The following is a 23965-nucleotide window of genomic DNA, read 5'->3' on the forward strand; positions in this document are numbered from 1 at the left end:
TATTAAATTAAGACTTAATCCAAATATTTAAAACCAAAGTAATATTTTATTTTTAATTTTAATAACTGATTTTAATATATACCTAAATATAAATATACATCAAAACAAGTTAAATAATATTTATATTTTTATTATATATATATATATATATATATATATATATATATATATATATATATTAAAACTTGGATCTCAAACGATCCTTTCACAGCATCACAGGACTAATCAATATCAGTATATATAAAAAAATAAATGAACATCAATATTGAAAGAGGAGTAGATAATACAGAATACACGTGTTGGAATCTTCATGAACGCATTTATATTCCACCTTTAGTGGCCCTCTTGGTTCCAAAAGCAGGTGATTCTTGACTTATCAAAAGACAGATACAAAGCAGTTTCGAATAGTATCACATTAAAATAACTTATCTAACGGCTGATTTTTTTAGATATGATGTTAGGGTGTGTGTAATGCGGGAATATGATGATTATAGGTTATTTACACTGTTATGGCGGCGGTGAGTTTTTGGCATTTAGGGGGAAGAAATCGGTGGCACCGATTAGAGGTAGGGGAAATCGGTGGTACCGATTTGTGTGGGAGATGAAGAAAATCGGTGGGACCAATTTGTGGAAGGGGATGATGGTGGGTATGAAATCGGTGCCACCGATTTGTGTGTGGTCTAAATTTTTTTTAATCCGGGATCAGAAATCGGTCCCACCGATTTGGGTGTGCAGCGGTCGGTCCCTCCGATTTGCCATTAGTCAACACAAAAACGGATGTTGGCATCACAGAAGTCCCATTTCTTCCTCGTTCGCGACTCTTCTCCTCTCTTCTCTTCTCTTCTCTTCTCTGATTCTTGTCTTTCATTTGGGTAAAAAAAATTTCTGTGAGGCTGGAAATAGATAGTGATATGGATGATAGAGTTGTATTGAAGATTTATTACTACGGGCAGATCTTATTACAAACATATGAGGGAGTTCAATTCGTGTGTGAAAATCCATTAGATGTTGTTATTCCATTCACATTGTCATTTGAGGAGTTGAAAGGTGTGATTTGTGAGAAGATAGGCACGCAAAGATGTAGGAGAATATCGTGTATCTTGTACAGGTATCCTTTACCTGTGTTTGGCGGGTTTGTTCAATTTCAAACCAAGTATGTGATGGACGAAGCGAGTATGCAGGAAATGTTTTCAATGTACATGAAAAATCGCCACCGAATATCGTGCATCGAGTTATATTGAGTTTGAGCAATCTGAAGCAGACCGTAACATTGAGTTGGAAGATTATAATAGTGAAAGCGAAGATGAATTTGAAAGTAACTATGAGATCGTCGGTCCAGGCGAGGACGAAGAAGAAGCTGTTGGCGACATGAACGCAGATGTGGCGGAAGTTGCAAATGCATTAGCAAACCCGCATCCGTTTCAAGAGCCTTCTTTCATGCGGTCGTTGGATTTAGGGGCTATGCACGCACCGGAGTTTCCGGAATATATGAATACAGGTGCGTAAACCTAGCTAGCTACGTGAATCTCTGAATTGTTGTTTACGTAGATGGAATAGAGAAAAATAAGACTATAACGATCTTACCTAGTAAAATATGTTTATTAATTGAGTTGTAATGAAGGACTTCTTACTGAGTACATAATGAAGCATTTGTTACTTTTGATGTATGTAGCCCCTCCTGTTGTGGCGGATGGTGAGTTCACAGTGGGGATGGAATTCAGCTCAAGGGAGGCAGTAATCAAGGCAATGAAAGATTATACCATCCGGAGAGGTGTGGACTATCGGGTATATGAGTCGGAACCGACGACATTCTATGCCAAATGTATAGAATATGGGGATGGTTGTGACTGGTTGATCCGGGTAACCAAAATGCAGAAGAAGTACTGTTGGGAGATAAGGAGGTACAATGGAAGTCATACCTGTACCAGGTCTACTATTTCTCAAGACCATTCGAAGCTGGATTCCAAGACAGTTGCGGAAGCAATAAAGCCGTTGGTAGAGGTTGACCCGTCTATAAAGGTAAAATCTGTAATTGCTGATATCCAATCAAAGTTTAACTACACCATCAGTTATCGCAAGGCTTGGTTAGCAAAGCAGCAGGCGGTCGAATCAATTTTCGGAAGTTGGGAAGCATCGTATGAAGCTTTGCCGATATGGTTTGAGGCCATGTGCCACAAAGAGCCATCAGCAGTGGTTCACTTTGAAACAATGCCAGCTTACCAGGGGGATGATTTGGTTCCTGATATACGTGTTCTACATAGAGTCTTCTGGAGTTATTACCCCTGTATAAGGGCCTTCAGACACTGCAAGCCAGTGGTGCAGGTGGACGGGACTCATTTGTATGGAAAATACAAGGGTTGTTTATTGGTTGCAGTGTCACAAGATGGTAATAACAACATCGTGCCTATTGCATTTGCCATAGTGGAGGGAGAGACTTCTGATGCATGGCACTTTTTTCTGAGCAACCTGCGTCAACATGTGGTGACCCGTGATGTGGGACTAATCTCCGATCGACACGATTCGATTAGGTCAGCTATTGAACGAAGTAATGGGGCGTGGTCTCCTCCAAGAGCTTTCCATATGTTTTGCATCAGGCATATTGAGTCCAACTTCTTGAGGAAGTTCAAAGCACCTTACCTGCAGAAGCTTATCGTCAACATTGGTAAGTTTGTATAGAATGAACTTTTAATTTATTGTAGGCATGATCAAATAGACAGGTGTTCATAGCTGACTGAATGTTTTTCATAGGATATTCAAAGACGACCAGGGAGTACCAGATGCGTTATGAACGATTAAAGGAACGGGGTGAGGCTTACACCAATTGGCTTGATCGGATCCCTCGTGAGCAGTATGCTTTGACATTTGATGGTGGTTACCGATGGGGTCACATGACCACCAATCTTGTGGAATGTATCAACTCCGTCCTAAAGGGTGCACGCAATCTCCCAGTCACTGCACTTGTTAAGGCGACATTTTACAGGCTGAATGAGTTATTCACTAGAAAAAGAGCTGAGGCTGAAGCCCGAATCAGTGCTGGACTTATGTTCTCTGAGATGGTGACAACCAAGCTGAATGCAAATCAACGAGCATCAGGTAACATACAGGTTAGCTGTTTTGATAGAGAAAATGAAGTCTTCGAAGTACGCGAGATGCCTAGTGGGGTTGAGTATGCAGTTGACCTGCGCCACTATCGGTGTGATTGTGGTGAATTCCAGGTTGACCGAATTCCGTGTAGGCACGTGTTTGCGTGTTGTGCAAATCAGAGGTTGGATTGGAAAGTGTTCGTTAATGACGTTTACAAGATGGACCAAATTCGAAGAGTATACAGGGCTAGGTTTCGTCCACTGGGAAATCCGGCAACGTGGCCTGCTTATCATGGACCTAGATTCGTTGGAAACCCGTTCCTAAGACGGGTTGCCAAGGGCCGGCCGAAGATGACCCGCTTCTTGAATGAGATGGACACCCGTATGTTGCGTCGCCCGAGGCGATGCAAGCAATGCGGTGCAGAGGGCCATAGTCGCAGTAGATGTCGTCAAAGTGGTGGACCGAGTGCAGGTCCAACCGACTAGTAGTAGAAGAATAAAAAATAATTATACTTAATTTCTAGTTATCACACTAAGTTAAGCTATATTAAATACAAAAATAATTTTAATTTTGAATTTCTTGTAGAATTATTTCTAACAATTTTATTGAACATTATTATTATTATTATTATTATTATTATTATTATTATTATTATTATTATTATTATTATTATTATTATTATTATTGATAATTTAATTCGTTGAAGTATTAAAAAGAAATTTAAGATAAAATCATTGTTAGCTTATCATACCTGCACAACGATTTTAACTTGTTTATTATAAATTATAAATTAAAATCCAATTAGTTCTTTTGAACAAGAAATGAAATGGCTTTAATATAATGAAAGCATTACACATTTAATTTACAGTTACAAAAAACTCAATACAACTTGCTATGGAAAATAACAAGTTATTTATTTAATTCTGTTTCTTCTTTTAAAATTAATTTTAGTTTTTTTCATAATAACTAAACTAATTGAATGAACATTTTTAACTATAAATGTCATCGAGAGCTAATATTATAAAAGCTGAGTTTTAAATTATTGTTTAACAACATATAAAAAAACTGACATGCTAATTATATTGTCAAGTTTCAAAATATAAAATATAAAAAAAAAATTATCTCTACAAAATAAAATTTAAAATACAATAACAATAACAATGCAGTCTACAAATCCAATAAGTAGATACCAATAACCAAATAAACATAGTCAACAATAACAACCTACTTAACAATAATAACCTAGTTAACATACTCAATGAGTCAATAGTACACATTATCTCTTAAATAGTAGTAAGAACGTAGGTAACATTGTCAATAATTAACTAGTTACAACTTCACTTCCTCGGTGCCCACTTATTAATCATAATAAAATTAACGATCATAAATAAATTAACTAATAAAATTTTCATTATTAATCGTTACAGTTAATTAAATTCGATTACTAATACTGACAGTAACAACAACAATATATTAATATCTCCCTATTTCAATTTATTAGGTACAGATTTTCTTTTCTTTTTTTTTAATTTACTGTACTATTTTTTCAAATATTTTTTTTTCCTTTTTCTTACATTAAAATACACTTCCCAGAGAACCAGAGAGCTTCATCTTCATCACCATTACAAACAAAACAGCCACAAACATTCATCTCAACAAACAAACATTCATCTCATCTCCATACATACATACATACATACAAGGTTTATTCCTATTTTTATTTCTATTTCTAACCACCTAATAATAAAATACATACATATATGTTTAATTTCTAATTTCTACTTATAATAAAATCTAAAATTATCACCATCATTATCATTAAATAAAATTATGAAAAAAAACTTACATGATTTGGATCTCCAAGATAGTTAACAATATGAAGCTCCGGTTGATTTACTTCCTTAGTTTTTCTTTTTTTTGGCATTTTTTTTCCTCTTTCGCTGATCTGGTGGTGGTCCAACAATGGGGGTGTGTGGGGTTGAGAGGAAGAAGAAAGGGAAAGTTGAGAGTGAAAGAGAGAGTGTTGGAGAGTGAAAGAGAGAGAGAGGGGTATAGGGGGATAAGGTCACGGGGTGCACCGCGGAGCCACCTGCATGCGGGACATGTGGCAAGGGGCCACCAATCGGTGCCACCGATTTCGGCACCTCCCTCTCCCACAAATCGGTGCCACCGTTTTCCTTCTCCCCAATCGGTGCCACCGATTTCTTTACATGCGCCGTCACAACTCCGTCAAACACCCCAAACCCCCATAACGCCGCACATCACCAACGCCATCCCCATATCAAAATTAAAAAACTCTAACGATGCAAGGACCCTATCCTTTCTTTCTTTCTTGCTAAGCTGTAACGCCGAATTGGCTGTTGTGACTTGTGAACGTACAATACGAGAGGGATTTAATTTTATTTATTATAATTTATATAAATAAATTAATTTTTATTAGATTATATAATTTTACTATTTACAATATGCTACAATTTTATATTTTATTTTTAATTTGTTCTTTTAATTTAAACCCTAAACCCAAATTTGAGAAAATAAAAACAATATGGTTGTGAAGTAAATGTTTCCTTCAATAAGGATGAACTTATCCAATAAATATGTGAATGTACGTAGTAGTATTATTCTCAATATTAACATGAATATAATGATCCTCAATATAAAAAAAATTAAAAAGAAGAAAGAAAACTACAAATTAGTTTATTTTACACAGTTTCTTTTGTTACAATAAATTACAGTAAAATTTTAAATAAGTATAATTATGAAACTATTCAAAAAAAAAAGATAAAGTTTTGTTTTGTTGATTTTTAATAAAAAGAAACCTGAAAAATAGACAAAATAGACTTTAAAAATAAATTAATTAAAAATGAAAGAAATTGCATTGAATTTAAATAAAGCAGTAAATCGCCTTCGATAAGATCAAAGGACTTCAAATTCAAAAAGAAAGTGCTAAAAGGTTAAATTGAACAAGGAAATTAAACATTACTTGAAAGGTAAATTTGCAAGAAAAGTAAAAGGTTACTAAAAAATGTAGATGAAAATTAAAAACATAGAAGGAACCCTACAAAAAAATAATTCGAAAAGCAGACTCAGTAAATCCCTGGAATATGAGTGTGCTTGAATGTTTTTCTGAAGCAAAGTTCTAACCCTTGTTCCTTCGAGTCTTCTCCTATTTATAAGAGCCTTCAACTGATCAGATTGAAATATAACTTTCACGTATATTAATCCATGAATAACTGTTCCTACTCCTTTTGCCTAACATAAGTAACTGTTTCAAAACTTGAATTCTTCGATTAAGCACATTGACCAGCTCCTCGACTAAATACATCAACTGACTATTACTTCACATTCTTCGATAAGTCTATTTTGATGTAGTCCTCCATTATTCGAAATAGAAATTTATTATTCTCCAAGTTCAAAATTCTTCGAAAATAGAATATTTCAACCAACAAATTGCCCCTTAGAATTAATGTATTTTTCGATATCATTTAAAAAACAAAACATTTAATCCTATTTCATCCAACTTATCACTGTAATAAATAAATTCCCTTGTAAATAAAATTTATTAACTTCATTAACTCACGTCCACTACTGCACGTTCTCTATTACTGCACGTTCTCCCCTACTAACTGTTTCTCTTTCTTTAATTTTGCTATCTCAAAAAAGTTTTCAAATTTTAAAATTTGAAAACAAATAAGAAGCAAAATCATTTACCACCTTAATTTCTATTTGAAGGAATTCTTACTATCGTCTAACGTCATACTTCTATCTTTTAAATTCTACCTTACTTCTCAAATTTTACTTTTATTAATTCTTCTAAATTTTCATGTACGAATTCTCCTTTCTGCAACCCAAATCTTCTATTTTTAAACTTACTTCACATAATCATCAATGTCTCCCCTCTTTTCCAAAATCCCTTTTTGTTAAAGACAAGGGTAAAGGCCCCATAACTGGAAGCTTTGAGCAATCTGCTCTGCAAGTTCTAAATCGATTCAATGATATTATCATTGAAGATCCTCAAAATTTACCTAAAGTCAAAAGAATTTTTATCCCCTTCACTGCCGATGAAGAAACCTGCTATTTTGTCGGACCTTTGCAAACCCTGGAGCATACTAAAACGAATGATCAAGCCTTTCCCAGTGCTGAAGAAGAAGACCTACCCATAAAGCAAAACCTTTTCATTGTCCTCTTCGTTGACCATAAAAAATCCTTCAAAAGCAACCCAAAAATCACTCTCCGAGGAGCTGACTTCTTTACCTGGTATCAACGCCTTGAACCATCGAAAGGTGCTGCTTGGAAGGCATAAGGTATTTACGACCTCCTTCGCCTCTCTCATTTCACTCCTACTACACACCATTGGTTGATTGGGACTGTGGTGAATTTCTGGAACAAAACCACCAATAACTTTCATCTCTCTTGTGGAATGGTGGGACCCACACTATTCGATGTTGCTGTCATTACTGGCCTTCCAATAAAGTACCTTGAGGTAACACTCGATACAAAACCAACTCGATCCTATTAGATAGTTCAAAAGAACTCCTATAGTAATTTCATCAGCCACCACATGGGTCACGACAACGATCCTATGACCGATGAAGAGAGTGTGGTTTTTTTGTACTACTGGTTGAATGCAATTATTTTCTGTTCGAGAAGTGTTCAAATACAGAAGTTGTTCCTTTCATTGGCTGCCCTTCTTCATGAAAATCATAAATTTAACTTGGCCAAATTAATTTTAGCGCACTTGTATGATGAATTAAGGCATTTAGTTGACTATCTTCGAAACAACTCCTCAATCAATGTGGGTGGTCCTTTTTGGCTTCTACAAATTTGGCTGAATGCTATTTTTGAAAAATTCATGAAGCAAGATGGGGGCAACGCTTAAGAGAAACAACATTTCGAAGGGTTTCGACTAGCCCCTTTTCAACCAAATTTTGAAAATACCATTTCAACTGAAAATCTCTTATGGGATGTATTTTCATTGTTTCACTCTTGCAAAAGCTTCCAGAACGAGGATATGACATTCACTTCTTTCCTACGTCGAAACTCTGGACCACCATGGTTCAAACGTCTCATCTTTCCGAATGATGATGATGAAAATGATATAGCAAGTGCAACTTGGACAAATTTTCTCGCTGTTCAGGTATTTTCAATAGAAATACCTCAATACAAGAAAGAGCAATTTAATGTATTTTCCTAATCTTCTGAAGAAACAGTCTCAGACGACTCATCAAAAACCTCTTTATTTTCACATCTCCAACGCAAAAAATTGACTCAGGTACAACCTTAATGATTTAAATTTCCTTTATCGATTTCAAATTATTTCACTTACAAAAATTTCTATTACATCAAAGGCTAGAAGAACTGCTCAATCCATTTCTTCCTCATCACCTGCACTCAACCCAGAAAAGTAAGGAAATAAACCCAGACCAAAGCTACAAAGATCTCATTCTTCTGCTCAAACCGTCATTTTGGTTGAACCCATCCAAGTCATTCTTCCATCAAATATTGAAGAACAAAACTTGGTGCATTTGACCCAAGAAAAACCTCTAAGTCTCCATGCTGTAAACACTCATAATCCTCCTTCTCCTATCAATACTGATTCGATCCTCAAGTCTCCCATTGCATAATCTCTTCATTCACTTATTCGAGAGACTAGAGAAATTACACTTTCTCCTCAAAAAACATCAAGTCCAATAAAACCAACTAACCCCTCTTCCTCACAAGGTCCCTAACTTTCGAAAGAAGCTCCAGTCACATCCCCTAAACCTCATGATATCTAGTTGGCTAAATTGGTGGCTGTCTTAACCAAAATTACTCAAGAAGAAGAAATTCCCATCTCAAGTCTAATTACTAAAGATTTACCTACATCAAATCTTTTTGCAAGTCTCAACCAACAAACTCTCGAACAATTAAACACCATCTTAAGGCTATTGACACATACGGCCAATGAATGGGTTGAACAACCTGATTTAAATGGCCTGTTGTCTGACATCTTAAGTTCTTCTCTTGAATTCCAGATTCCTCCTTGATTTTATTATATAGTAAAGAGATTTACAAAAGTCTCGAACAACTATGCTATTATTAAAGACATGTTAAAAGAAGCCAAGGAGAGGGTGACCAAAATCGAAACAGAGTCAAAAGAAGTTAACAGTGTTCTCCAATCGATGCAAAAGTCATACAAGGAATATGACTTGAGAGTTGCCCAGGCTGCTGGCACTCAAGCTTATTTTGACAAATGGGGGGAAGAACTCGAAAAAGAGCTTGATAGAATTCGAAAAAGAAAAGCTGATTTGACAGGGCCTATGCTGTAGCGCAACAAAAGAAACAAGAACTCTTTAAGGAGCTTTGCATAATGGAAACTAAACAAAAGGAAATCAATAGAAGGTTCGACATGGCTCAAAATGAAGAACATGATGCAGTCGAGGCATATTCTACTCTTAATAGTGAAAGAGCTCAACTTTATTTCGAACTTGAAGAACTTTTAGCACCTTTCTTTCCCAAACTTTAATTTTTATAAACTCTTTTTTACTATTTGTACTTCTTCATATATTGAAATTTCATCTTTCATGCATCGATATTGCTTCAAATACTTTTTATTTATCGACTTAATCACACTTCTTGAATCGATATCATTAATCCGATATGAATTCTCGGAATACAAATCAAAGCGTGTCAAGAATGGCAATGACATGTGATGATACAACAGATCCCAGCTTATGAATTGCACTCAATAATAAAGCCATGGCCCTTTCGAGTTTGGACTTTAGATCTGAATAGAATAATACATCTACCTTCGTCGAAGAATCGTAAATTTATTTCGGTGGCAATTGATTATTTTACAAAATGGGTTGAAGCTAGTCCTCTAATAGAGGCGGGTCAGAATGAAATCATTGATTTCATTGAGGAATACATAATCCATCGATTTGGAATTCCTCAAACATTAAGTACTGATAAGGGGACTATGTATTAAAGATATCAATGGATTTGTATTAAAGATATCACCAGAATTCCAAATCGATGGATTATGTATTCCTTAATGAAATCAATGATTTCATTTTGACCTGCCTCTATTAGAGGAACAACTACAACCCATTTTGTAAAATAATCAATTTCCACTAAAATAAATTTATAATTCTTCGACGAAGGTGGATGTATCATTCCAATCAGATCTAAAGTCCAATCTCGAAAGGGACATGACTTTATAATTGAGTGCAATTCAGAAGTTGGGACCTGTTCTATCACCCCATGTCGTTGGCATTCTCGACATGCTTTTGCATAATCGATGTAGTCTTTAATTATGGAGGGCTAATAAACACGATCTCGTCGAAGTACCCACTTCATTTTCATTCAGGTTTGATGGGCACCACATATACCCTTATGAACTTCTCCAAGAGCAATATCTTTATCTGATTGACTTAAACATCCAAAAAGGCTACCATCGATACCTTTCTTGTACAACTCATAAGCCATTAACAGAAAATTCATTGCTTTTAACTTAATTTTTTAATCCACCCCAATGTTAGGATTCTTCAAATATTCAGCAATTGACTTTCTCCAATCATCATCATCCCATTTGTTCATACCCTGGGTCGAGCTATCTGACCTGGGATGATTGAAGATAAAGCGACCGACCTCTTCAGGTCAGACTATCCGACCTCTTCTCAGAGAGCTCGGCCAAATCGACAAGAGAGCCCAATAAAGGGCCCAAATGGAGGAACACGACCCAAATCCTAAGACGGCCTAAGCCTATAGAGATAAGGACGGTTCCGCTGAAGATACGCTGACCTCAACCCTAAAGATAAAGATAAGATAAGATAACTAACTTATCTTATCCAACAAAGGTCACGTCTCAACACTATAAATACACTGGAGCATCCAGGTATAACTCATACTCTGATTCTACTCAATACCTGTTTAATACCCTTGCTAACTTAAGCATCGGAGTCCCTTGCAGGTACCCCCCACCCTCCGGGGACGAAGGATCAAGCACTACCACCAAGTCCAACAAGTCGGACACACCAGCTCTGGCCGCTGTACACCTGCCGGACACGTCGGCTCCGACCAACACCGAAGACCTCGTCCGAGATCGTCCTACAGTTTCAGGTAACCCTCGGAACATTGGCGCCGTTGCCGGGGAACCTGGAAGTCATCCCACCACCATGGCGGACGACCATGACAACAACCACGACTCAGATTTGGAGGATCGAACACCGCACAAGAACACGGATGCTACGCTACAAGACACACCGAAAACTAATAGAAACAAAGGTTCACCAAATGCAGGGACCATAGAAACACTTCTAGATCGCTTAAAGCAGCTGGAAAAAGAAACCCAGCAACAGCGAGAAATCGGAAGGGATCTACAAAGGGAAATGCGGAGACGTCGAGAATTGGAAGAAAAGCTACAGCAATTGGAAGCCGATCTCAAATCAAAAGCTCCCCGCGCTAATCCAGAAGAAAATTCACACAAGGAGCAAGACTCCTTCACCAGAGAAATTATGAAAACCAAAATTCCGAAAGACTTCAAACTCCCAGATATGGCTCTATACGACGGCACCACGGATCCCAACCACCATCTCAGTAACTTCAGAAGCAGAATGTACCTCACTGATGCCCCAGATGCTGTTCGCTGTAAAGCCTTCCCAACAACTCTGACAAAAACAGCTATGCGGTGGTTCGACAACTTGCCACCCAAATCCATCTCAAGTTTCGACGACCTAGCTAAAAAATTCCTAGCAAGATTTTCCATTCAAAAGGATAAAGCTAAGCACGCCCCCAGCTTATTAGGAATCAAACAAGGAGATCGGGAGAGCCTTCGCAACTACATGGAAAGGTTCAACAAAACATGCATGGACATACAAAGTTTACCCACGGAAGCCGCAATCATGGGACTCATCAACGGTCTGCGAGAGGGACCTTTCAGCCAATCTATATCGAAAAAGTACCCGACTACCCTCGACGAAGTACAGGAGAGAGCTGAAAAATACATCAACATGGAAGAAAACGCTCGTTTAGGGGAATCCTCGAAATCGGGAGCCTCCTACCGTGACAGAGACAAGGAATCCAAAAGGAAAGATGACAAACAAGGGGAGAAAATTAAAAAGTACCATAACTACACTCCTCTTAGGGCATCCTTGGTTGAAATATACAAAGAAGTCTGCCACACGGAAAAAATTCCCCCAGCACGACCATTGAAAGGCAAAAAGGGAGGAGGAAACCGAAAGGAGTATTGTGAATATCATCGGGTTCGAGGACACTCCACCAACGAATGCTTCGACTTGAAAAACATCATTGAAAAATTAGTGAGAGAAGGAAAACTAGATCGATTCCTGGCTACCCGAGATGATGAGCAAAGAAAGAGACGACGAGATGATGACGCCGAACGAATAGAACGATCACCTCGGACGCCAGAAAGACATGTCCATATGATACATGGCGGCTTCGTAGCAGGAGGAATCTCCAAATCCTCCCGTAAGAGACACCTCAAAGAAGTATACCACGTCGAAGGAGAGGAAAGAGCACTCAACATACCAGCGATAACATTCACTAAAGAAGACGCGACCGGCATCATCACAGGACACGACGATCCCATGGTAATCACCATCATATTGGCAAACGCCAACCTACATCGGACGCTGATAGATCAGGGGAGCTCTGCCGACATTTTATTCAAAATAGCCTTCGATAAACTCGGCTTAGAAGAAAAAGAACTCAAAGCATATCCAAACAGCTTGTTCGGGCTGGGAGACACTCCGGTTCGACCACTAGGATACATATCACTACATACAACCTTTGGAAAAGGAGACCAATCCAGGACCCTCAAAATAGACTATATTGTAGTGGACGTAAGCTCGGCCTACAATGCTCTCATAGGCCGGACTACGCTCAATCAACTCGGCGCAATAGTCTCAACCCCACACCTATGCATGAAATTTCCGACTCCAAAAGGGATAGCTACGATAAAAGCAGATCAGAGAATGGCGCGTCGCTGCTACAACGAGAGCCTCAACCTTAGGGGCAAAGGAGAAGAGTTCCACACAATCGAACTAGGTGGAGTTCAACGACGAGAGGAACTCCGCCCTCAACCAGAAGGTGGAATAGAAAAAATTCAGATCGGGGACACCTCGAAAAAAATAACTAATATCGGCACAATCCTCAAAGGAGATCTAAAAGAGCTACTAATACAATTCTTGCGAGAAAATGCCGACTTGTTTGCATGGAAAGCCGCGGACATGCCAGGCATAGACCCTCAGTTGATGTTGCACAAGTTGGCAGTTTATCCCGGATCTCGACCGGTACAACAAAGACGAAGAAAGCTCGGGTCAGAACGATCCCAAGCTGTGGATGAGCAAGTGCAGGCACTGTTGGAAGCTGGATTTATAAGGGAAGTCAAATATCCACTATGGCTAGCCAACGTTGTTCTAGTGAAAAAATCAAATGGAAAGTGGCGAATGTGCACCGACTATACAGATCTCAACAAAGCTTGCCCAAAAGATCCATATCCACTCCTGAGTATTGACGCCCTGGTAGACGCCTCCTCTGGATATAAATATCTCTCGTTTATGGATGCGTATTCAGGATACAACCAAATTCCCATGTACCCACCGGACCAAGAAAAGACCTCGTTCTTAACGCCAAAGACGAACTACTGCTACATCATGATGCCTTTCGGCCTTAAGAATGCAGGAGCCACCTATCAAAGATTAATGAACAAAGTATTCTCGGATCACATTGGGAAAATCATGGAAGTTTATGTCGACGACATGCTAATCAAAACGAAAAGCGAACAGACACTGTTGACCGACCTGGCCTAAGTGTTCGATACCATCAGGAAGCATGATATGCGACTTAATCCAGCTAAATGCACCTTCGTGGTTGAAGCAGGCAAATTCTTAGGCTTCATGCTCACACAAAGAGGAATTGAAGCAAATCCAGATAAATGCCAGGCCATACTGAACATGAAAAGCCCAACCTGCGTACTACACCATCATAAACAACACCCTGTATAAAAGAGGGATCTCAGTACCATTACTAAAATTCGTACCTACTTCCCACACAAGGGAAGTATTAGAAGAGGTACACAGCGGCATGTGCGGTAATCATCTTGGAGCACGGGCTCTTGCCAAAAAGATACTCCGGGCAGAATTTTACTGGCCAACTTTACAAAAAGAATCTACAGAATTTTCGTAAAGACATGTCCACCATGTTAGAAACATGCCAACTTCCATATTGCCCCACCAGAAGAACTCATCAGCATGACCGCACCTTGGCCTTTTGCGAAGTGGGGACTCGACCTTCTCGGCCCCTTTTCCCAGGGATCGGGACAAGTTAAATTCCTCATAGTAGGGGTAGATTATTTCACAAAGTGGATCGAGGCAGAACCCTTAGCCAACGCCACTGCCCAGAGAAGCCGGAAGTTCTTCTACAGAAACATTATCACAAGATTTGGGGTCCCACATTCAATAACCACAGACAATGGTACCCAATTCACAGATGCGGGCTTCAGGAAACTAGTAGCCGACTTGAATATAAAGCATCAGTTTACCTCTGTCGAACACCCTCAAGCCAACGGACAGGCCGAAGCCGCCAATAAAGTCATATTGGCAGGGTTAAAACAAAGACTACAAAATGCAAAAGGAGCTTGGGCAGAGGAGCTTCCACAAGTCCTATGGGCATATCGAACGACGCCACATTCCACCACAAAGGAATCCCCATTCCGGTTAACATACGGAACGGAGGCAATGATTCCAGTAGAAATTGAGGAAGGATCGCACAAGGCAGTCCATTATAATGAGGGAGCAAACTCCCAACTTCAGAGGGAAGAACTCGACCTACTACCTGAGATCCAGGAAAGAGCTCGGATTAGGGAAGAAGCACTAAAACGTCGAATGGCTTCCAGATACAACCAAAGGGTAGTACCAAGGAGTTTCACTGAGAACGATCTCATCTTGATCCGAAATGATACAGGAACAACTCAACCCGGAGAAGGAAAGCTGGCAGCCAATTGGAAAGGACCATACCGGGTCATAAAAGTACTCGGGAAGGTGGTGCGCGAAATTGTGATCACTACAACTTCACACAACTAACCAGCAAGTGCACTGGGTCGTCCAAGTAATACCTTACGTGAGTAAGGGTCGATCCCACGGAGATTGTTAGCATTGAAGCAAGCTATGGTCATCTTGTAAATCTTAGTCAGGCAAACTCAATTGTAAATGATGATGAACGAAAATAACATAAAGATAAAGATAGTGATACTTATGCATATCATTGGTGTAAGAGCTTCAGACAAGTGTATGAAGATGCCTTCCCTTCCGTCTCTCTGCTTTCCTACTGCCTTCATCCAATCCTTCTTACTCCTTTCCATGGCAAGCTCGTGTAGGGTTTCACTGTTGTCAGCAGCTACCTCCCATCCGCGCAGTGAAAGCTAATGCACGCACTCTGTCACAGTACTGCCAATCACCGGTTTGGTTCCCTCCCCTACCGGAATAGAATCCCTCTTTTGCGTCTGTCACTAACGCCCAGTAGGTTACAGGTTTGAAGCACGTCACAGTCATTCAATCATTGAATCCTACTCAGAATACCACAGACAAGGTTAGACCTTCCGGATTCTTGAATGCTGCCATCAGGTCCTGCCTATACCACGAAGACTCTGATCTCACGGAATGGTTGGCTCGTTTGTCAGGCGAGCTCGGTTGTCAGGCGATCAACCATGCATCGTGCAATCAGGAATCCAAGAGATATTCACTAAGCCTCAGATGCTTGTAGAACAAGAATGGTTGTCAGTCACCTTGTTCATGAGTGAGAATGGTGATGGGCGTCAATCATCACCTTCATCATGTTGAAGAACAAGTGATATCTTGGATAAAGAACAAGCGGAATTGAATGGAAGAACAATAGTAATTGCATTAATACTCGAGGTACAGCAGAGCTCCACACCTTAATCTATGGTGTGTAGAAACTCCACCGTTGAAAATACATAAGAACAAGGTCTAGGCATGGCCGAATGGCCAGCCTCCCAATGGTCTAAGATAGCATAAAACAAAGATGGCTACCAAAAGTCTCTCCAAATACAATAGTAAAAGGTCCTACTTATAGAAAACTAGTACATAGATGAGTAAATGACATAAAAATCCACTTCCGGGCCCACTTGGTGTGTGCTTGGGCTGAGCAATGAAGCTTTTTCGTGTAGAGACTCTCTTTGGAGTTAAACGCCAGCTTTAGTGCCAGTTTGGGCGTTTAACTCCCAATTAGGTGCCAGTTCCGGCGTTTAACGCTGGAATTTCTTGAGGTGACTTTGAACGCCGGTTTGGGCCATCAAATCTTGGGCAAAGTATGGACTATTATATATTGCTGGAAAGCCCAGGATGTCTACTTTCCAACGCCGTTGAGAGCGCGCCAATTGGGCTTCTGTAGCTCCAGAAAATCCACTTCGAGTGCAGGGAGGTCAGAATCCAACAGCATCTGCAGTCCTTTTGAGTCTCTGGATCAGATTTTCGCTCAGGTCCCTCAATTTCAGCCAGAAAATACCTGAAATCACAGAAAAACACACAAACTAATAGTGAAGTCCAGAAAAGTGAATTTTAATTAAAAACTAATAAAAATATACTAAAAACTAACTAGATCATACTAAAAACATACTAAAAACAATGCCAAAAAGCATACAAATTATCCGCTCATCACAACACCAAACTTAAATTGTTGCTTGTCCCCAAGCAACTGAAGATCAAATAAGATAAAAAGAAGAGAATATGCAATGAACTCCAAAAACATCTATGAAGATCAGTATTAATTAGATGAGCGGGGCTTTTATCTTTTTGCCTCTGAATAGTTTTGGCATCTCACTCCATCCCTTGTAATTCAGAATGATTGGCTTCCTTAGGAACTTAGAATCCAGATAGTGTTAATGATTCTCCTAGTAAAGTATGATGATTCTTGAACATAGCTATTTATTGAGTCTTGGCTGTGGCCCAAAGCACTCTGTCTTCCAGTATTACCACCAGATACATACATGCCACAGACACATAATTGGGTGAACCTTTTCAGATTGTGACTCAAGTTTGCTAAAGTCCCCAATTAGAGGTGTCCAGGGTTCTTAAGCACACTCTTATTGCCTTGGATCACAACTTTATTTCTTTCTTTTTCTTTCTCTTTTTTTTTTTTCGATTTTTTTTTCGTTTGCTTTTTCTCTTTTTTTTTTTGCTTTTTCTTGCTTCAAGAATCATTTTTAATGATTTTTCAGATCCTCAGTAACATGTCTCCTTTTTCATCATTCTTTCAAGAGCCAACATTCATGAACCACAAGTTCAAAAGACATATGCACTGTTCAAGCATACATTCAGAGAACAAAAGTGTTGCCACCACATCAAAATAATTAAACTATTATAAAATTCAGAATTCATGCAATTCTTTCCTTTTCAATTAAGCACATTTTTATTCAAGAAAGGTGATGGATTCATAGGACATTCATAACTTTAAGGCATAGACACTAAGACACTAATGATCACAAGACACAAACATGGATAACATAAAGCATAAAAATCGAAAAACAGAAGAATAAAGAACAAGGAAATCAAGGAACGGGTCCACCTTAGTGATGGCGGCTCTTTCTTGCTCTTGAAGATCCTATGGAGTGCTTGAGCTCCTCAATGTCTCTTCCTTGTCTTTGTTGCTCCTCCCTCATGATTCTTTGGTCTTCTCTAATTTCATGGAGGAGAATGGAGTGTTCTTGATGCTCCACCCTTAGTTGTCCCATGTTGGAACTCAATTCTCCTAGGGAGGTGTTTAGTTGCTCCCAATAGTTTTGTGGAGGAAAGTGCATCCCTTGAGGAATCTCAGGGATCTCTTGGTGAGAGGGGTCTCTTGTGTACTCCATCCTTTTCTTGGTGATGGGCTTGTCCTCATCAATGGGGGTATCTCCCTCTATGTCAACTCCAACTGAATAACAGAGGTGACAGATGAGATGAGGAAAGGCTAACCTTGCCAAAGTGGAGGTCTTGTCCGCCACCTTGTAGAGTTCTTGGGCTATAACCTCATGAACTTCTATTTCTTCTCCAATCATGATGCTATGGATCATGATGGCCCGGTCTATGGTAACTTCGGACCGGTTGCTAGTGGGAATGATTGAGCGTTGTATGAACTCTAACCATCCTCTAGCCACGGGCTTGAGGTCATGCCTTCTCAATTGAACCGGCTTGCCTCTTGAATCTTGCTTCCATTGTGCGCCCTCTTCACATATGGTTGTGAGGACTTGGTCCAACCTTTGATCAAAGTTGACCCTTCTAGTGTAAGGATGCTCATCTCCTTGCATCATAGGCAAGTTGAACGCCACCCTCACACTCTCCGGACTAAAATCCAAGTATTTCCCCCGAACCATAGTGAGATAATTCTTTGGATTCGGGTTCACACTTTGGTCATGGTTCTTGGTAATCCATGCATTGGCATAGAACTCTTGAACCATCAAGATTCCGACTTGTTGAATGGGGTTGGTAAGCACTTCCCAACCTCTTCTTCGGATCTCATGGCGGATCTCCGGATATTCACCCTTTTGAGTGAAAAGGGGACTTCGGGGATCACCTTCTTCAAGGCCACAACTTCATAGAAGTGGACTTGATGCACCCTTGAGAGGAATCTATCCATCTCCCATGACTCGGAGGTGGAAGCTTTTGCCTTCCCTTTCCTCTTTATAGAGGTTTCTCGGCCTTGGATGCCATAAACGGTTATGGAAAAAAACGAAAAAGCAACGCTTTTACCACACCAAACTTAAAATGTTTGCTCGTCCTCGAGCAAAAGAAGAAAGAAGAGAGTAGAAGAAGAAGAAATGAGGAAGAGGGGGAAGGTGGTGTGTTCGGCCAAGAAGGGAAAGAAGGGGTGTTTAGGTTGTGTGAAAATGAAGGGTTGAAGAAGGGTATATATAGGAGAGAGGGGGGGTAATGGTTCGGCCATGATGGGTGGGTTTGGGAGGGAAAGTGGTTTGAATTTGAAGGGTGAGGTTGGTGGGAATTTATGAAGGATGGATGTGAGTGGTGAAGAGAAAGATGGGATTTGATAGGTGAAGGGTTTTTGGGAAAGAGGTATTGAGGTGATTGGTGAATGGGGGAAGAAGAGAGAGAGTGATGGTGGGGTCCTGTGGGGTCCACAGATCCTGTGGTGTCAAGGAAAAGTCATCCCTGCACCAAATGTTGCTCAAAATCACGTTTTGAGGTATTTCTGGCATTAAACGCCGGGCTGGTGCCCATTCCTGGCGTTTAACGCCAGGTTATTGCCCTTTACTGGCGTTTAACGCCAGTCTGGTGCCCCTTTCTGGTGTTAAACGCCCAGAATGGTGCCAGACTGGGCGTTAAACGCCTAACAGCTAGCATTACTGGCGTTTGAACGCCAGCTTCTTCTCCTCCAGGGTGTGCTGTTTTTCTTCCTGTTTTTCATTCTGTTTTTGCTTTTTTCATTGTTTTTGTGACTTCTTATGATCATCAACCTACAAAAAAGATAAAATAACAAAAGAAAATAGTTAACTATAAAACATTGGGTTGCCTCCCAACAATCGCTTCTTTAATGTCATTAGCTTGACAGAGGACTCTCATGGAGCCTCAGAAATACTCAGAACCGTGTTGGAACCTCCCAACACCAAACTTAGAGTTTGAATGTGGGGGTTCAACACCAAACTTAGAGTTTGGTTGTGGCCTCCCAACACCAAACTTAGAGTTTGACTGTGGGGGCTCTGCTTGGCTCTGTTTTGAGAGAAGCTTCATGCTTCTCTCCATGATGATAGAGGGATGTCCTTGGGCCTTAACACCAAGGATTCTTCATTCACTTGAATGATCAACTCTCCTCTATCAACATCAATCACAGCCTTTGCTGTGGCTAGGAAGGGTCTGCCAAGGATGATGGATTCATCCAGGCACTTCCAGTCTCTAGGACTATGAAATCAGTAGGGATGTAATGGTCTTCAATCTTCACCAAAACATTCTCTACAAGTCCATGAGCTTGTTTCTTGAATTGTCTGCCATCTCTAATGAGATTCTTGCAGCTTGCACCTCAAAGATCCCTAATTTCTCCATTACAGAGAGGGGCATGAGGTTTACACTTGACCCTAAGTCACACAAGGCCTTTTTGAAGGTCATGGTGCCTATGGTACAAGGTATAGAAAACTTCCCAGGATCTTGCCTTTTTAGAGGCAGTTTCTGCCTAGACAAGTCATCCAGTTCTTTGGTGAGCAAAGGTGGTTCTTCCTCCCAAGTCTCATTTCCAAATAACTTGTTATTTAGCTTCATGATTGCTCCAAGGTATTTAGCAACTTGCTCTTTAGTGACATACTCATCCTCTTCAGAGGAAGAATACTCATCAGAGCTCATGAATGGCAGAAGTAAGTCCAATGGAATCTCTATGGTCTCAATTTGAGCCTCAGATTCCCATGGTTCCTCATTGAGGAACTCAGAGGAGATTGGTACACGCCCACTGAGGTCTTCCTCAGTGGCGTCCTCCTCCTCTCTTTCCTCTCCACATTCGGCCATGGTTATGGCTTTGCACTCTCCTTTTGGATTTTCTTCTGTATTACTTGGGAGAGTACTAGGAGGGAGTTCAGTAATTTTCTTGCTCAGCTGTCCCACTTGTCCTTCCAAATTTCTAATGGAAGACCTTGTTTCATTCATGAAACTTTGAGTGGTCTTTATTAGATCAGAGACCTTTGTTGCTAAGTCAGAAGTATTCTGCTTAGAACTCTCTGTCTGTTGCTGAGAAGATGATGGAAAAGGCTTGTTATTGCCAAGCCTATTTCTTCCACCATTATTGTCATTGAAACCTTGTTGAGGTCTCTCTTGATTCTTCCATGAGAAGTTTGGGTGATTTCTCCATGAAGAATTATAGGTGTTTCCATAGGGTTCTCCTAGGTAATTCACCTTTTCCATTGAAGGGTTCTCAGGATCATAAGCTTCTTCCTCAAATGAAGCATCCTTAGTACTGTTTGGTGCATTTTGCATTCCAGACAGACTTTGAGAAATCAAATTGACTTGTTGAGTCAATATCTTGTTCTGAGCCAATATGGCATTCAGAGTGTCAATCTCAAGAACTCCTTTCTTCTGACTAGTCCCATTGTTCACAGGATTCCTTTCAGAAGTGTACATGAATTGGTTATTTGCAACCATTTCAATCAATTCTTGAGCTTCTGCAGGCGTCTTCTTCAGATGAAGAGATCCTCCAGCAGAGCTATCCAAAGACATCTTGGATAGTTCAGAGAGACCATCATAGAAAATACCTATGATGCTCCATTCAGAAAGCATGTCTGAAGGACATCTTCTGATTAATTGTTTGTATCTTTCCCAAGCTTCATAGAGGGATTCTCCATCCTTCTGTCTGAAGGTTTGGACTTCCACTCTAAGCTTACTCCATCTTTGTGGTGGAAAGAACTTTGCCAAGAAGGCATTGACTAGCTTTTCCCAAGAGTCCAGGCTTCTTTAGGTTGAGAATCCAACCATATTCTAGCTCTGTCTCTTACAGCAAAAGGGAATAGCATCAGTCTGTAGACCTCAGGGTTAACCCCATTAGTCTTGACTGTGTCACAGATTTGCAAGAATTCAGCTAAGAACTGATGAGGATCTTCCATTGGAAGTCCATGGAACTTGCAATTCTGTTGCATTAGAGAAACTAATTGAGGCTTAAGCTCAAAGTTGTTTGCTCCAATGGCAGGGATAGAGATGCTTCTCCCATAAAAATCAGGAGTAGGTGCAGTGAAGTCACCCAGCACCTTCCTTGCATTGTTGGCATTGTTGTTGTTTTCGGCTGCCATGTGTTCTTCTTCCTTGAAGAATTCGGTCAGGTCCTCTAAAGAGAGTTGTGCTTTAGCTTCTTTTAGCTTTCTCTTCAAGGTCCTTTCAGGTTCAGGATCAGCTTCAACAAGAATGCCTTTGTCTCTGCTCCTGCTCATATGAAAGAGGAGAGAAAAGGAAAATGTGGAATCCTCTATGTCACAGTATAGAGATTCCTTGAAGTGTCAGAGGAAAAGAGAAATAGTAAGAAGAAGGAGAAGAAGAATTCGAACTTTATTAGATAAGGTTCGAATTGTGCATTTAGAAGGAGTAGTACTCCATAAATAGAAGGATGTGGGAAGGAGGGAAGAGAATTTTCGAAAATTCAATTAAAAGATTTTGAAAACATTTTGAAAATTTGATTGATAATTTTCGAAAATTAAAAGTGAAAAAGAAATCAAGTGATTTTTGAAAAAGATTTTGAAATTAGAAATTAAAAAGATTTGATTGAAAACTATTTAAAAAAAAATGTGATTAAAAAGATTTGATTGAAAAGTTATGGTTTTAAAAAGATGTGATTGAGAAGATATGATTTGAAAACAATTTGAAAAGATATGATTTAAAAAAATTGATGACTTGCCTAACAAGAAAAGATATGATTCAAACATAAAACCTTCCTTAATAGAAAAGGCAAAAAATGTTCAATCAAGTCATTAATTGTTAGTAAGTATCTTTGAAAAAGGAAAGAAATTGATTTTGAAAACATTTGATTGAAAAGATATGATTTGAAAAAGATTTGGTTTTGAAAAACTTTGAAAACTTGAAAAAAAATTGATTTTGAAAACAAAATCTTCCCCTAGCACCATCCTGGCGTTAAACGCCCAGAATGGTATACATTCTGGCGTTTAACGCCCAAAATGCTACCTTTTTGGGCGTTAAACGCCCAACCAGGTACCCTGGCTGGCGTTTAAACGCCAGTCTGCCTTCTTCACTGGGCATTTTTGAATGCTCAGCTTTTTCTGTACAATTCCTCTGCAGTATGTTCTGAATCTTCAATTCTTTGTATTATTGACTTGAAAAGACACAAATTAAAAATATTTTTGGATTTTTAATAATCAAAATGCAACAAGAATCAAATAACAATGCATGCAAGACACCAAACTTAGCAGTTTGTGTACTACTGACACTATATGAGACACATAAATTCAAGCCAAAAGAATTCAAAGATCAGAGTAAGAAATCATCAAGAATTACTTGAAGATCCTTAAGACACATGAATGAATGCATGTAATTGACACCAAACTTAAGATGAGACACTAGACTTAAGCAAGAAACATCAAATATTTTTGGTTTTTTTATGATTTTGTAATTTTTTTTTGTGTTTTTCAAAAATTAAGTGGAAAAAGGTATCAAAATTCTTAATGAGAATTCCAGGAATCAGTGCAATGCTAGTCTAAGACTCCGGTCCAGGAATAGACATGGCTTCACAGCCAGCCAAGCTTTCAAGGAAAGCTTCGGTCCAAAACACTAGACATGACCAAAGGTCAGCCAAGCCTTAGCAGATCACTGCTCCAAAAGCAAAATTGATGAAAATCAACAAGCTCTTGTGGTGATAAGTTGAAACCTCGGTCCAATCAGATTAGACATGGCTTCTCAGCCAGCCAGATTTCAACAAATCATCATGAAACTCTAGAATTCATCTTCAAGAATTTCGAAAAAAAAATAAATACCTAATCTAAGCAACAAGATGAACCGTCAGTTGTCCAAACTAGAACAATCCCAGGCATTGTTACCAAAGCTTGCTCAAACTTGAACAATCCCCGGCAACGGCGCCAAAAACTTGGTGCGCGAAATTGTGATCACTACAACTTCACACAACTAACCAGCAAGTGCACTGGGTCGTCCAAGTAATACTTACGTGAGTAAGGGTCGATCCCACGGAGATTGTTAGCATTGAAGCAAGCTATGGTCATCTTGTAAATCTTAGTCAGGCAAACTCAATTGTAAATGATGATGAACGAAAATAACATAAAGATAAAGATAGTGATACTATGCATATCATTGGGTGTAAGAGCTTCAGACAAGTGTATGAAGATGCCTTCCTTCCGTCTCTCTGCTTTCCTACTGCCTTCATCCAATCCTTCTTA

General features: G+C 39.4%; 1 protein-coding gene and 1 non-coding gene across 2 annotated transcripts; both read left to right on the forward strand.

Moving 5' to 3' along the window:
• Positions 1–911: 911 nt before the first annotated feature.
• Positions 912–3569, forward strand: LOC130957019 (uncharacterized). Its single transcript, XM_057883926.1, has 4 exons — positions 912–1173; positions 1262–1498; positions 1673–2662; positions 2749–3569. Exons 1-4 carry the CDS (start codon positions 912–914, stop codon positions 3567–3569), a joined length of 2310 nt encoding a protein of 769 aa, XP_057739909.1.
• Positions 3570–21347: 17778 nt separating this feature from the next.
• On the forward strand, positions 21348–21455 carry LOC130958950 (small nucleolar RNA R71). The gene has a single exon (XR_009078049.1). It is a non-coding gene; the product is annotated as a small nucleolar RNA R71 (small nucleolar RNA).
• The last annotated feature ends 2510 nt before the right edge of the window (positions 21456–23965 follow it).

Source organism: Arachis stenosperma, chromosome 10, assembly GCF_014773155.1.
Source record: "Arachis stenosperma cultivar V10309 chromosome 10, arast.V10309.gnm1.PFL2, whole genome shotgun sequence".
Classification (NCBI taxonomy): domain Eukaryota; kingdom Viridiplantae; phylum Streptophyta; class Magnoliopsida; order Fabales; family Fabaceae; genus Arachis; species Arachis stenosperma.

Excerpts from the sequence above, each read along its gene's own strand:
- LOC130957019 (XM_057883926.1), top strand. The coding sequence starts at position 912 with ATGGATGATAGAGTTGTATTGAAGATTTATTACTACGGGCAGATCTTA. Across the intron at positions 1,499-1,672 it reads TCCGGAATATATGAATACAG|CCCCTCCTGTTGTGGCGGAT; the intron begins GTGCGTAAACCT and ends TGATGTATGTAG. Across the intron at positions 2,663-2,748 it reads GAAGCTTATCGTCAACATTG|GATATTCAAAGACGACCAGG; the intron begins GTAAGTTTGTAT and ends TGTTTTTCATAG.